General features: G+C 44.4%; 1 protein-coding gene across 1 annotated transcript in view; it reads right to left on the bottom strand.

Annotated features, from left to right (window-relative positions):
* ABCG2 (ATP binding cassette subfamily G member 2 (JR blood group)) overlaps positions 1 to 12,544 on the bottom strand; it is a 169,996-nt gene that overhangs the window by 115,664 nt on the left and 41,788 nt on the right. Inside the window, exons 4-6 of the mRNA XM_085897018.1 lie at positions 9,251 to 9,403; positions 3,934 to 4,091; positions 3,615 to 3,766 (exon numbers count right to left, since the gene is read on the bottom strand). Of these exons, the coding sequence (XP_085753144.1) occupies positions 3,615 to 3,766; positions 3,934 to 4,091; positions 9,251 to 9,403 (463 nt within the window). The remainder of the gene's footprint in view (positions 1 to 3,614; positions 3,767 to 3,933; positions 4,092 to 9,250; positions 9,404 to 12,544) is intronic.

Genomic DNA, 12,544 nt, shown 5'->3' with positions numbered 1-12,544 from the left:
CTGCTGCAACCATGAGGAACATGGTCGGCCCATTGGCCTCCTCCACTCACGAGACTCCCTCGCTGAAAGAATCTGGTGAGCAGGATCAGTGTCAGGAAAACGAGCCACATGTCCATATAGACACAGATGATGCTCACAGACTCTGCAGGTAAAAAAATCTCATTTGAGTCTCTCTCAGCAACCACTCGTTGGACACAAAGTCCGACCAGTGATAGCCAAGGATTCTTTGAAGAGACCTGGTACCAAAGGAATTAAGTCTCTATCTCAGATCCCTGGTCAGAGTCCAAGTCTCACATCCATAGAGCAAGACTGGAAGCACCAAGGACCTGAAGACTCAGATTTTCGTCCTCCCCACAGGTACCGGCAGGGCCACACCCCATGATCGAGTGAATCCATGAATCCCCAGGACCGATCCAGACATCTTTTGACCTCTGATACACAGCCAGCAGAGACATGAATATCACTGCCAAGGTAAGATAATCTCTCCACAACCTCAACATCCTCACCACAAACAGACACAGACAGGACAGCAGCATCCAAGATGTCATTGAAAGTCTGGATCTTAGTTTTGACCCAGGAAACCCTTAATCGCATCAGCTCCGACTCCTCATTCAGCACCTCAAGGACCCCCAAAGGGATATCGAAAGTCTCCGCAAAGACGACTGCATCATCTGCCAAATCAAGGTCGGAGATCTTGACATTCCCAAATGATGCACCGCAGCTCGATCTCTCCGACATCCTCCCTAGAATCCAGTTCATACAAGTGCTGAAAAGTGTGGGGGCCGGTACACACCCCTGACGAACTCCAGTAACAACTGGAAATAAGTCAGAGATGGAACCACCACATCTCACTGCACCCTCAGTAACAGAGTAGTTTTCAGACATGAGATCGATCAGTTTTGGTGGCACCCCACGAAGACCAAGAATCCTTCAGAGGGAATCGCAATTCACTGAATTAAAGGCTTTACAGGGATCAACATCGGCTGCAAGCAGCCCCTGCCGAAACTCTCATCTGCGTTCGGTGAGGACCCAAAGAGCAAGGATACGGTCAATCGTTGACCTCTTTGGTGTAAAGCCTGATTGCTCTGGATGCTGGTGCTCAACCAGATGGTGGCGAACCCTATCAAGAATTATCTGAGCAACGACCTTGCCCGGCACTGTGGCGTCACCCCTCGGTAGCTGTTGCAGTCTTGGCGATCACCCTTCCCTTTCCAGAGAGGGACAACAAGGCCCCTCTTCCAGTCAGTTGTGATTATGCCGTGTTCCAGGCAGAGCACAAAACTGCATGTAACGACATGATTGCAGCATTTATACCAACCTTGAGAAGTTCAGCATGGATGCCACAGATCTCTGGAGCTTCACCCCATTTCAACCGGTTCACCGCAGCCTGTGTTTCCACAAACAAAGGTGGACCACTGTTGATTGGAGGGTCAGCAACAGTGATTGTAACACCCCTGACATCCAACTGGACAGCTGGTGGATCAGCCTGGTACAACCGCTCAAAGTAACCGGCCCAGCGGGCCTTCACTTTGGACTCTGTCAAGAGCCTACCACCCTCTACTCTCAATGCAGTACACCGAGTGATTGGCTTGGATGAACGCAATGCGCGAATTCCCCTGTAAGCAGGACGAGAATCACTTGACCACAATCACTTTACGACAATCACTGGACTACCCGCTTACAGATTCCTCGCACAGAGGTCTCCTTGTCCACCCTTAGTGCATGTACAGTTTTCCGCCTCAGCTCCCTGAACAGCTCAGCTCTGTCATTCAGCCTGGCCCTGCGACTCTGGTCAATGGTATTCAGTGTCCGTTGAGAGAGAAAATTCTTCTTCGCCCTCCGGTGAGTTCCAAGACATCCACCGGCAACATCAAGGACGGTGGTCTTGAAGGCATTCCACAACTCTTCAGGATCTCTCAAAGCACCCAGACCCCTCCAAGTCTCCACTCAGCTTGTTCAGAAACTCCTCAGCTACCTTCTTATCCTTGAGCTTGCCAACACCCAGCCTCGGCTGGGATGGTACCATTCTCCTTGATTTAAGGTGCAACTTAAGAGTTGCTTCAACAAGCCGCTGGTAAGTATTGAGGAACTGAGCACCCCATTGGACCCTGCAGTTCTGGATCATTCTCCAGGGACCATCAATGAGCACGTGGTCAATCTCCTTTGCCACACCACCAGCGTTGGAATACTAAGTCCAGTGATGAGCCTGTGGGTGCTGATACCATGAACCGGCCACCCTAATTCCATGACTTCTTGCAAAGTCAAGGAACTTAGTGCCATTCTGGTTTACAGTTCCAGACCCATGGGGACCAACACAAGTCTCATAGCCATCCATATCAGTTCCAGTCGATGCATTGAAATCCCCCAAGACTAGAAGTGTATCTCGCCTGGGGCACCGATCAACCACAGACTCGAGCCTGGCATAGAATGTGTCCACCATGGTGAGATCACTCACCTCAGTTGGAGCATAAACAGAGATCAGTGAAATGACACTCAAGGAGTGACAATTCCTTAGTCTCATAATAAGCTCGTTGACCGGTGTTACCTCAATTATCATTGGAGTGAGCTTATTTGACACAGCTACAGCAACTCCTTGGGTATGGTAACCATCAGAGTGACCACACCAATAGTTGGTGTAACCACTCGCCATGATCTCGCCACAATCTGGTCTCCGAACCACAGAGAGTACCTGCAATACCAATGTCCAAATGCTTGAGTTCAGATGATTACAGAGACAGGTGATCATCCTCTCTTAGGGATAGGACATTCCAGCCACCCACCCGAAGGGACCACCTCAGGTTAACCCAAGGAGACCGCCGTCTGCTGCACGACACCTTAGCACCACTCCGACACACTTTCCCGCATCTGACCCAGGAATGTTACCCTGTGGTTTCCCTCCTATCATCAAAGATTGGGGGTCCTGAATGCTTTGCCCCAATCCCGTCATCCGGTGAGCTGCCCTGCGAAGTGATGCTGTACAGGAGGTACTCCCACGGAGTGGGTTTTCAGATTTTTTTATGCTTCGAGAATGTTTTGCGGAATGAAGGGTTTTACGGTAGCCAGAGTGCAAATCCTGTCACCAACCTCCTAATTAGCAGTAACCCAACTCCAGGAGGACGTCTGCAGACACAGTTGGGCACTCGATATGGATGGCCGTTGGCTCACAAGGAGTTCCTCCGCCCTTTGACCAGCTTTGTTTTTAATCCTGCTGGGTGTCCATATCCAAACACCCTCCTCACCAGGAAATCTGGTGGGGAGATGGTTTAGTCGCCGACAACCCGACCATGGAACAGGTTACTACAGGTTTACATGATACCTGCAGCAAGTCACAGATCTGATCTGGCATGACCCGACTATCTGATCCCTGGAAGGAGAAGGCATGAAGACTTATTGTCATTCTTCTGTCCACAAAAAAACCTTAAAATTATGCATTAAAGTATCGACTCCCGCATGAGAAAATATTACCTCGAAATATGTACTTGATGCAATCCTATGAACTCTCCACAAGCCATTATGATGGATCAAAACCCAAAACGGGCAATGTGCCACAGTCAAATGGAATTTACCTAAGTTTATATCAACACTAGTCTTAACAGAGGAAAAGTGAGGCTCACCATTCGTGCTAAAGTAGGATAAAGCTTTCTGCGCAGGTCCATGGAATATCATTTGACCATCAGCGAGCAGTGTAAGTGAGTCAAAGAGTTTGAAGATGGAGTACCGAGGTTGGTGAATTGAAAAGATTATTGTTTTTCCGTTTCGTGACAACCTGCACACATCGGTCGTTGAGACATTTTCACATACTGCTTCTGACAACAGAGTTAAAAACGGTTTGATTTTTGAAACAGAATAAAAACGAATACAGTCAATGTGCGAGATAGCCTTTATAAGGATAAATTATCGCAAAATGCATGGGAATAAAGATGCCACTTTAACCTGCGTAACAGACGCATGACTGCATTGGCTGTGCTTGCATCAAGTCCTGTAGTTGGTTCATCCAAGAATAAGACCCCTGGATCTGTTATAAGCTCCATTCCAATGTTGGTTCTTTTTCGCTCGCCACCTGACACACCACGTATCAACTCTGTGCCGACCTGCTCTCAAACATTAGGATGGGTGGTGAGACCATTTTCAAATAACAGTCATCATTAGTCTAAAAAATAAAAAGGTAGCATTGGATGCATAGCATTGTCAAAATCATGCATTTTTGCTTAAAATTTTTATTTTCGTTTTCATTTTATTTGTATTCTCATTTTGGCAGGACAGTGAAAACTTTATACTTATTATTTAATTTGTAAGTTTAATGGCCACTTTACTTACAAGATAGGGAAAAGTAAAGAGAGGAAAATGGGCACCATGGAATGGATGGACAGGGCAAACTTGCACACACTACACATAAAAGATTTAGACGCAAACAAATTTAGTTGGAAAAAATAGAAATAATAAATTGTACAAGAAGCCATCTATTTATATTGAACAAGCAAATGCTGTACCACTGGTCGCTTCGCTGATGGGAACAGTAAGAGGGGGAGAGAGAGAGATGTGTGGGGGAGGGAGAGGGGTGAGGGAGAGAGAGGAGAGGGCGAGAGAGAGCGAGAGAGCGAGAGAGCGAGAGAGCGAGAGAGCGAGAGAGAGCGAGAGAGAGCGAGAGAGAGCGAGAGAGAGCGAGAGAGAGCGAGAGAGAGAGAGAGAGAGAGAGAGAGAGAGAGAGAGAGAGAGAGAGAGAGAGAGAGAGAGAGAGAGAGAGGAAAAGAGAGAGAGATATATATATATATATATATATATATATGTGGGGGAGAGAGTGAGGGAGGGGGAGAGTGAGGAGGTGGAGGGGAGCGAGGAGGGAGGGAGAGTGAGGACTGGTGGGGGAATGGAAGACAGCATGAGGTGAGAGGAAGGGAAGACAGCATGAGGTGAGAGGAAGGGAAGGCAGATGTGTGGTGGAGCATTAATTACAATTCATACTGTTTCATCATAATTTTTCTGCATTGAATAACAGTAATGATGGAAACAAAATAATGTCTGAAATCCATTTTCTACCAGTTATACCATAAATAATTCCCAAAGACAAACACTACCCAGACACGTCATGAGACGAAACCCACCGGATGCGTCTGAAGCCAAGCCATCCGGAGACAAACACTGACCGGACACGTCCGGGGACAAACTCCCATTCAGAAAGGTCTGGAGACAAATTCCTTTCCGGACAAGTCCAGAGACAAACTCCCATCCAGACATGAACACCACCCAGACACGTCCGGAGATAAAGACCACCCGGAAAAAAAACACAGACACGTCCAGAGACAAACAAACATGGCCTGGATAGGTACAGAGACAACACTGTCCAGAGATCAATTTCACCATTGTTTTGGGGAAATTTCAAAAAACAAATCATATAAAAAGAACGTTGCATTTATTTAAACGTTTCAAGGAGACGTGCATAAATATTCGTCTTTATAAACAGCTGTGTGTGACAGATGGGAAAAAAAATTTGCTCGGTAATTTAGAAAACACTATAATACGGCAAACGGCTCAGAAGTCGGTTGTTAACGATATTTTCAAGCAGGCGTATGTGCTCGTCCATCTGACCCCGAACTACTCCCTCAGTTTTGGGGCTAGCCCCGCCGAGCCTTCGGTGGAACGTTTTGGGGTCCCAGCCGGTGTCCTAAGGTAGGTGTGAGGTTTCATAAAGACCTCAATACAATTATAACCGAGTTTTGATCCATACGAAGTTGCTCCGGATCAGGATGTCACCTCAGCAATGCATTTCTATTTGTTTCCCTCAAGAGTGTTTTTAATATTGGACTTTGTTAAATTAACAGAAAAGTATTTATTTGTGATTGGAATGATGCTGTTGCAATGAAAATATGGATAGGTTGAATGGAAAGCAGAATGAGGAAACTATTTGAGGGGTTCCACCCCATGACAAAAAGCATCTTCATTTGCAGCAACAAAAAAGATCCTCTTCGCTTGCAGAAGCTACCATCCATCCATCCTTTGGAACCATATTCTGTGCAGAGCGTCGGTGCTGCCAAAGCAGTCTCCTGGGCTGTTGGGCACAATCCTGGATGGATCGCCACTCCGACTGAAGATGCTCAAATGGCTCAATCATCCCAGCAAGCTGGTACTCATTTTGCCCACCTCGGAAGGATGACAGGCTGAGTCAACCCCACCTGGTATTCAACGACAAAGCAGGATTTGAACTCAGGACCCTAGGATCCCAAGCCTGCCACCCTTACAATTAAGCCAACACCAAGTAAACACCATTGAGCCAACACCACGCTTACCATTCCCCATCCACTAAAAAATTAATATTTTGTAATGTAAGCAAATTGCCCCAAAACAGAAAGAGCAAACTGCATGCATAATTGCCGAAAAAAAAGACCCATGTGGACTGTGCCGTCATGGATTGCAAAAGCACGTTATGAAGCACAGCGTTGCACTCAATGAAGTTACATTTTCTGTGCATTCCTTAAGCTTTTCTTCACTCGATATAATCGTGTGAACAGTTGAAAAAGTTAAGTTAATGCATTGCTGAAATAAGTACACTAAGATATTAAAAATAAATAAATAATTTAAAAATCGATTGTTTGTTTAAATTTTTGGATTTCCAACCCGAACAGCGCACGATCTAACAACAGATCGTGCTTCCAAATTGAGGCATGTTTGAATAGGTCAAATAAAATGGCGACTTAGGACCCCATCCTGGGCCAGCGCTATGTCCAAGGATGTCCAAGGATGCACCTGATAAAGGATATAATTAATTAAGACTATTAATTATCTTCAAAAGGGGTGTTTTAATTAACTCAAACACCCAATTTTCACTCTTGTACTTCCTTGGAGTTCCATTAGTTTGCATGTAAAGTTTCAGTCTATAAGGTTTCATGGTTTTGGAGCAATGTAGGACACACACACACACACACACACACACACACACACACACACACACACACACACACACACACACACACACACACACACACACACACACACACACACACACACACACACACACACACACACACACACACACACACACACACACACACACACACACACAATCAAAAATGGCAGAATGTTTTTTTCCCCACCACTAACAACTACAAATGTGTTGCATTCCTGCACCAGTCTGATCGCTACCCCCATCTCCCTGTAGGAAGTATGCATTTGAACTTCATCTTCACAAGTTGCTCGTGCATCCTTTGCTATTATTAAGATGTTAAAACAACCCAAAAGCCCTGATAGAGCAGTGGTTCGATTCTGATCCTGGCCGAGTCATAACAAGACTATAAATGCTGAGCCTCAAGTGAGGAAGCCAAACATACCATTTCTACAGTAGAGTATGAATTAACCCCATCCCCACAACCCCCACCAACGTGGGGATAGTGGGGTTTCTCCAAAACACGATTATTCATGGTAGGTCTGATATTCACACATAATTGGGTGATCATAGTGTATATCGGTAAGGCTTATGCAATTAAGTGACATTCCAATAATGGGTTCCTTGGTTGCCCTACAGTTGAGCCCCATTGGAGAAAAATGACAATACAAACGAACCAAGACATCACGCAATCAATCACCAATCACAATCAACCCTGTGTTTAGATGAAAGTTATAACACACAAAAATATTCATGATAACATCATGGTAAAGCTGATAAGCTTGAGGATTTAAAAGTCCAAGCAGTGATTCTCATTGCCAAAGTTTTCGATTTCAGTAGCAGAAAGTGCCTGACATTCTGTATCCAAAATTGCGCCGGCAAAAAGTTTGAGGAGCGTAGTTTGCCATTTCAGGTCATACTCTGTCACAGAACAACAACAAAGCAACTCGCTCCTGCCATCTTGCCATGGAAGTTGTTTATGCATCACTTTAGCTTTCCAGCTCCTAGTGTCTATACACACCCTTAAGGTCTCTTAAGTTAAAGCACAGCTCAACGTGACCACAAGAGAAGGCTCGTGTTCCATCCTTTATTGAAAAGGCACTTTGACGTGCTAGTTTCATTGGTTTTGGGACTTTGAAGAAGCCACAACTTGTGACTGCAAAGTATGGCTAAAAACCTTATCGGTAAGAATGACGTGAGCCTGAAGCTTTGCAGACAGCGGAAAAAAAGTGTTGTGAAGCAATGAATTAAAACTTGATCCGTTTGGTTCACTTAATGAAAGCGTTTGTTTGCAGCTACTTATAGAAGCTTGACAGATGAGTGTGTTAAGAACCTACAGTTAAACACGTGATTGGTAAGTTAAGGTTTGAAGTTGTTTTGCAGCAAATCAAGTTGATGATTTGTACAAAACTGGTGCAGCCATGGGGAGAGAAAATGATCATAGCATTTTACAAATGCATACATGTTCATCTGATTTGCAAAAGGTTCATCTTTGAAGAGAATGCAACCATAAACGTTCATCCTAAATATGCCGACAGTATGGACTATGGACGAACACGGTGGTATCAAATCACGACTTGGCCATTCCTATCCTCGGAAGGACAACCATTTGTAAGAGGAACATTATGTATAAAGTGAGAAAGTGAGAAAATGAGACAAATAAAGTGAGACACATATAAAACGAGTCAAATAGAGCCAAGTAAGGCAAATGATTCTTCATTATAATGCAACACAATTAGGGAATATATCAGCACGTGTATTGGACCTCAACAACACGGGAGTTAAGACAAAAAAAAAACAAAAAACTAGAACGGCCACTCGGTGGGATGCAAACCTGTGCCAGGCAGATTAGTTTATGTTTTGTATCCCACTGATAGGCCGGATCTGGATTTGAACCTGAACTAAAATTTAATCAGCTTCTTCTTATCATCTAACCAATTCATGCAACCATGTTGCGTTTGAATCCGTCCATAACTTTTTCAGAAATCCTGCTACATGTCGTTTTATCCCTCGCTCAATGGTGAAGAATCACTTTAAAATTCTCGGATCTGAATCCGGATTCAGATCTTCACTAAAATCAAATCAATTCTTCCCTGTAGCATACCAAAGCTTTCCACCAAATTTCGTCCAAATCAGTCCCTAACTTATTGAGATATTTTGTTCACAAACAAACAGAAAGGCAGACAGACAGAGACAGGTAAGGGGGATTGGGGGGGGGGACAACCTTCATCCACCTTTGGTGGCAGGGGTAATTATTGCTATGAAATCACCGTGATACGATTTATCCATGCTTCATAAAACAAACCAGCCAACAAAAAATACACACAGACCACCTGGACTTTTGCCCGATGAAGGTCCATGATTGACACTCACCTTGCTGTCAGCAACGACTGTAATGCCGAGCTCTGAAAGGAGTCTCTCCACACATTCTTTTCGTTCAGCCGATGAGGGGGAATTGGAAATACGAAGAGCAGCTGAGAATTCCAGGTTTTCTCTCACTGTCAACGTGCCCATAACAACGTCATCCTGGGGAAGGAGATGGGTGGCAATTTCAAAGCTCACCATTGAGAAATAATATTTGACATTTGTCATCGTTATGATGATATCATAATGCTTAGGACATTGGAAAGGTATCCATTAAGGGTAGCGAGTTCAAAAGTAACTGAAGACAGCAATATTAACGATTTATATTCTAGAAAGGGCTGCCAGGATAGCTCAGAGGAATTTGCACACTCACTTTTGAGTTGACAAGCCTGGGTTAGAATCTCGGCACAGCTATATACTCTCACCATGGTGTTTCACAGACTGTGATGTATCGTTGTGTGTGTCATACCTCGTATAGACGTTACACTGGGTGTCGCATCTGCTAGCATTAATTGGTGAAAGTTAAGGATCCCAAGGTGTTCCTTCGCAGAGAGTAGACGAGTCATCGCAGGCACCCGAGGCAGCAGTATTTCGGATATATATTCCAATTTTCTGGTTATGACGTACCTTTCCACATAAATGCATGGCTTTGACACATGAACTACTACTACTCGGTTCAACATCCATTGTTCTACTTGTGTGCCGATGTAGAGCGACTTCCAGGAACATCAGGCCTTATCAACTGGCTTTTCAAAGATTTGGGACAAAAATGTTCCCATACGATCCCACAGAATGATGGTAATAATTGGGACCGTCAAGGAAGTATAGTAATAGAGTCTAATAGTCGAGAAACTGGTGTAGTCGCTGGATAATGACCCGGTCACGATCAAACTGTTGGTAAAATAAACCCAGATGGCTCATTTATTACTTTCAGGGTCGGAGTGATCTGCCTGTCCGGTGTGGGCTCCTCCACAAATAAAACACAGGGGCAATACCGCTGGGTGCTCACCTGGTAGCAACTGGATAAGATAACCAGGGAACCACTGGAAGGTGTGGATGACCCACAAAATATGTAATGGAGTAGAAAGTAAATACCTATGGATTTTTTTTTTAACGTCGTGAACAAACTTTGGTACATCACGGGTGATGAAGGTTGTGGTCAAGTTTTATCAGGATTGTGTCTTTTGGTGGGAACCCCCCCCCAACCCCTCCACCCTGTTGACCCCCTTAGAACCCGATGTTTTTAATGGTGTGAACGAGACAAATACGACAGAGTTGACTGAGAAGTCCTCTTTTTCTTTTGTGAGCAGCACAAAGCTGCACAATAGCATCGTTGGCTGAGGGCACAGCTGTCCCGCTGATGCAGTGCCCTCTGCATGTGACGGTAGGAATTTTGAATTTGTTCATGGTGCCGGCGATAGCTCGCCGACTCTTCGCATAGGACACCGTGGGATTATCGATCAACTCATGCTGGCCAGCAGACGGGACGCCCAGTTTCACGTCCATTTGAAGGACGGCAGTCACGACATACACATTGATGAATTTTCCTTCCTGTGAAACACCAGGATGACAGTTTATCGCTGACTCGAGATTCACATCCAGGCGAGACAGCCCAGAGGTGAGTGTGTGGACCTCTAATCCATCCTGCCAGCCCAGGATGGGTATTGCTCGCTTTACAAATATTGGCACAGTCCAAAAAAAGAAAAAAACTATCTTATCTCAATCATTCAAACTCCAATGTCGACTGAAGGTATTGTAAACTGTAAACTCCCCGTGGGAAAATATAATCTTGTCAAACATAATGTTTTTACAAACCAGTTATAAACACAATGAGTGGGAATCATCCTAATTCTCAGGATATTTCAATCAAACGATTATACCTTTTTTTTTTTTTTAAATCATTTTTTTTATGGGTGGAGCCCTGGAAGGTTTTAGATGTTATAAATAATTAATAGTCTCGGGGATTCGGGAGGAGGGGCCAGGGGACCAAAATTATTTATTTAAATTTGCATCATGTGGCACCCCTCCCAGTGGAAGAATGTATTACAAGTCCCAGAACAGTGTCTCGACTGCATGAAAACCCTGTAGAACACAAAACTAGTTGGGTCATTTGGATAATCCACCCAAGCCCACCTCCTTCAAATTCCCTGCTTTCCTTCCTGAAAGTCCCTGTAATGTCCATCTTCTATTCCCCATGTTCCCCGCCCCATCCCTCTCCCTTCCACAGTTCACCTAATGTGTCTGTTCCCCACTGTTTTGTCCCTCCCACTCCTGCCCCTCTTGTCTCATGCCCCCTTGCTGTGCGTTGTGTGTTAGCTCTCACACGAGCCTCGACAAGGTATACAAAATATACATACATATATATTTACATATGTACTCTGTATTTTATGTACTCCTAAACCGCTCAATCAAATAATTTGAAACTCATTCTAAAACATGCCAATTCTCTGTGTTATAGTATAATAAAAACTATAGTTGTCATAGATGTGGGTAGAATGCGTTGAAACATGTGTCTCTGCTTGTTTGTGGGATGAAATACATTGAAACGAAATTCAGTACGGTGGTTGTACTCAGGGTGTGCCCGGGCATATCCTCCGAAGTTGAGATGGCCACGTCCAACTTAAGGTTTCCCACCCCCAACTCACCCTTCTTGCCACTCACTCGTTTATGGAGCAGGTGTTTGTCGTGATTTAAAACTTTTAGTCAGTTTGTTATTAAATACAATGCGAGCTGAAAATTATCATTTATCAAGGCAGCTTTGAAATACAGTGTTGATATATGCTGTGTATTATCTCCTGATCCAATAGAATTGTCAGGTTGGAAGCACAACTGTGAACGGAACCTTAGACTTTGGACAAACTCCAACAGATAAGTCACCCAGTGATGGGAGGAATGCATAACAGGCTAGGAAACCAAATAGAAATCCATGAACTGACATTTCCTGGATGACAGTGCACATTCAGTTGGGGGATGGGGTAGTGGAGAGCGTGGGGGGGGACATTTTGAGTGCTTCTGATAATGTCAGGTATATTTGTTGTGATAGGATGCAAAAACATGCAAAATTACATCTTCTGTCGATATTTAAGGCAGAGTTAAAGAGAATTTATCTGTTTTTGCAATTTAGGCAAACTAAAATTTCCAAAGCTTCCTCAGCCTCTCCTTGCTTCCCACGTTCTGTGGCACACTTTGACCAACGTCCTGTTGATTCCATCCATTGTCACCTCCGCCACCGAAGGTGAAGGAGGTTATGTTTTCACCCCTTTCTGTCTGTTTGTTACTTACGAAATCTAAAGATTTCGTAAG

Source organism: Eptatretus burgeri, chromosome 10 (assembly GCF_056783735.1).
Source record: "Eptatretus burgeri isolate ZD-2024b chromosome 10, Ebu_testis_v1, whole genome shotgun sequence".
NCBI classification, from domain to species: domain Eukaryota; kingdom Metazoa; phylum Chordata; class Myxini; order Myxiniformes; family Myxinidae; genus Eptatretus; species Eptatretus burgeri.
Note: the sequence above shows the minus strand (reverse complement) of the source record. Positions and strands in the feature narration are given on the sequence as shown.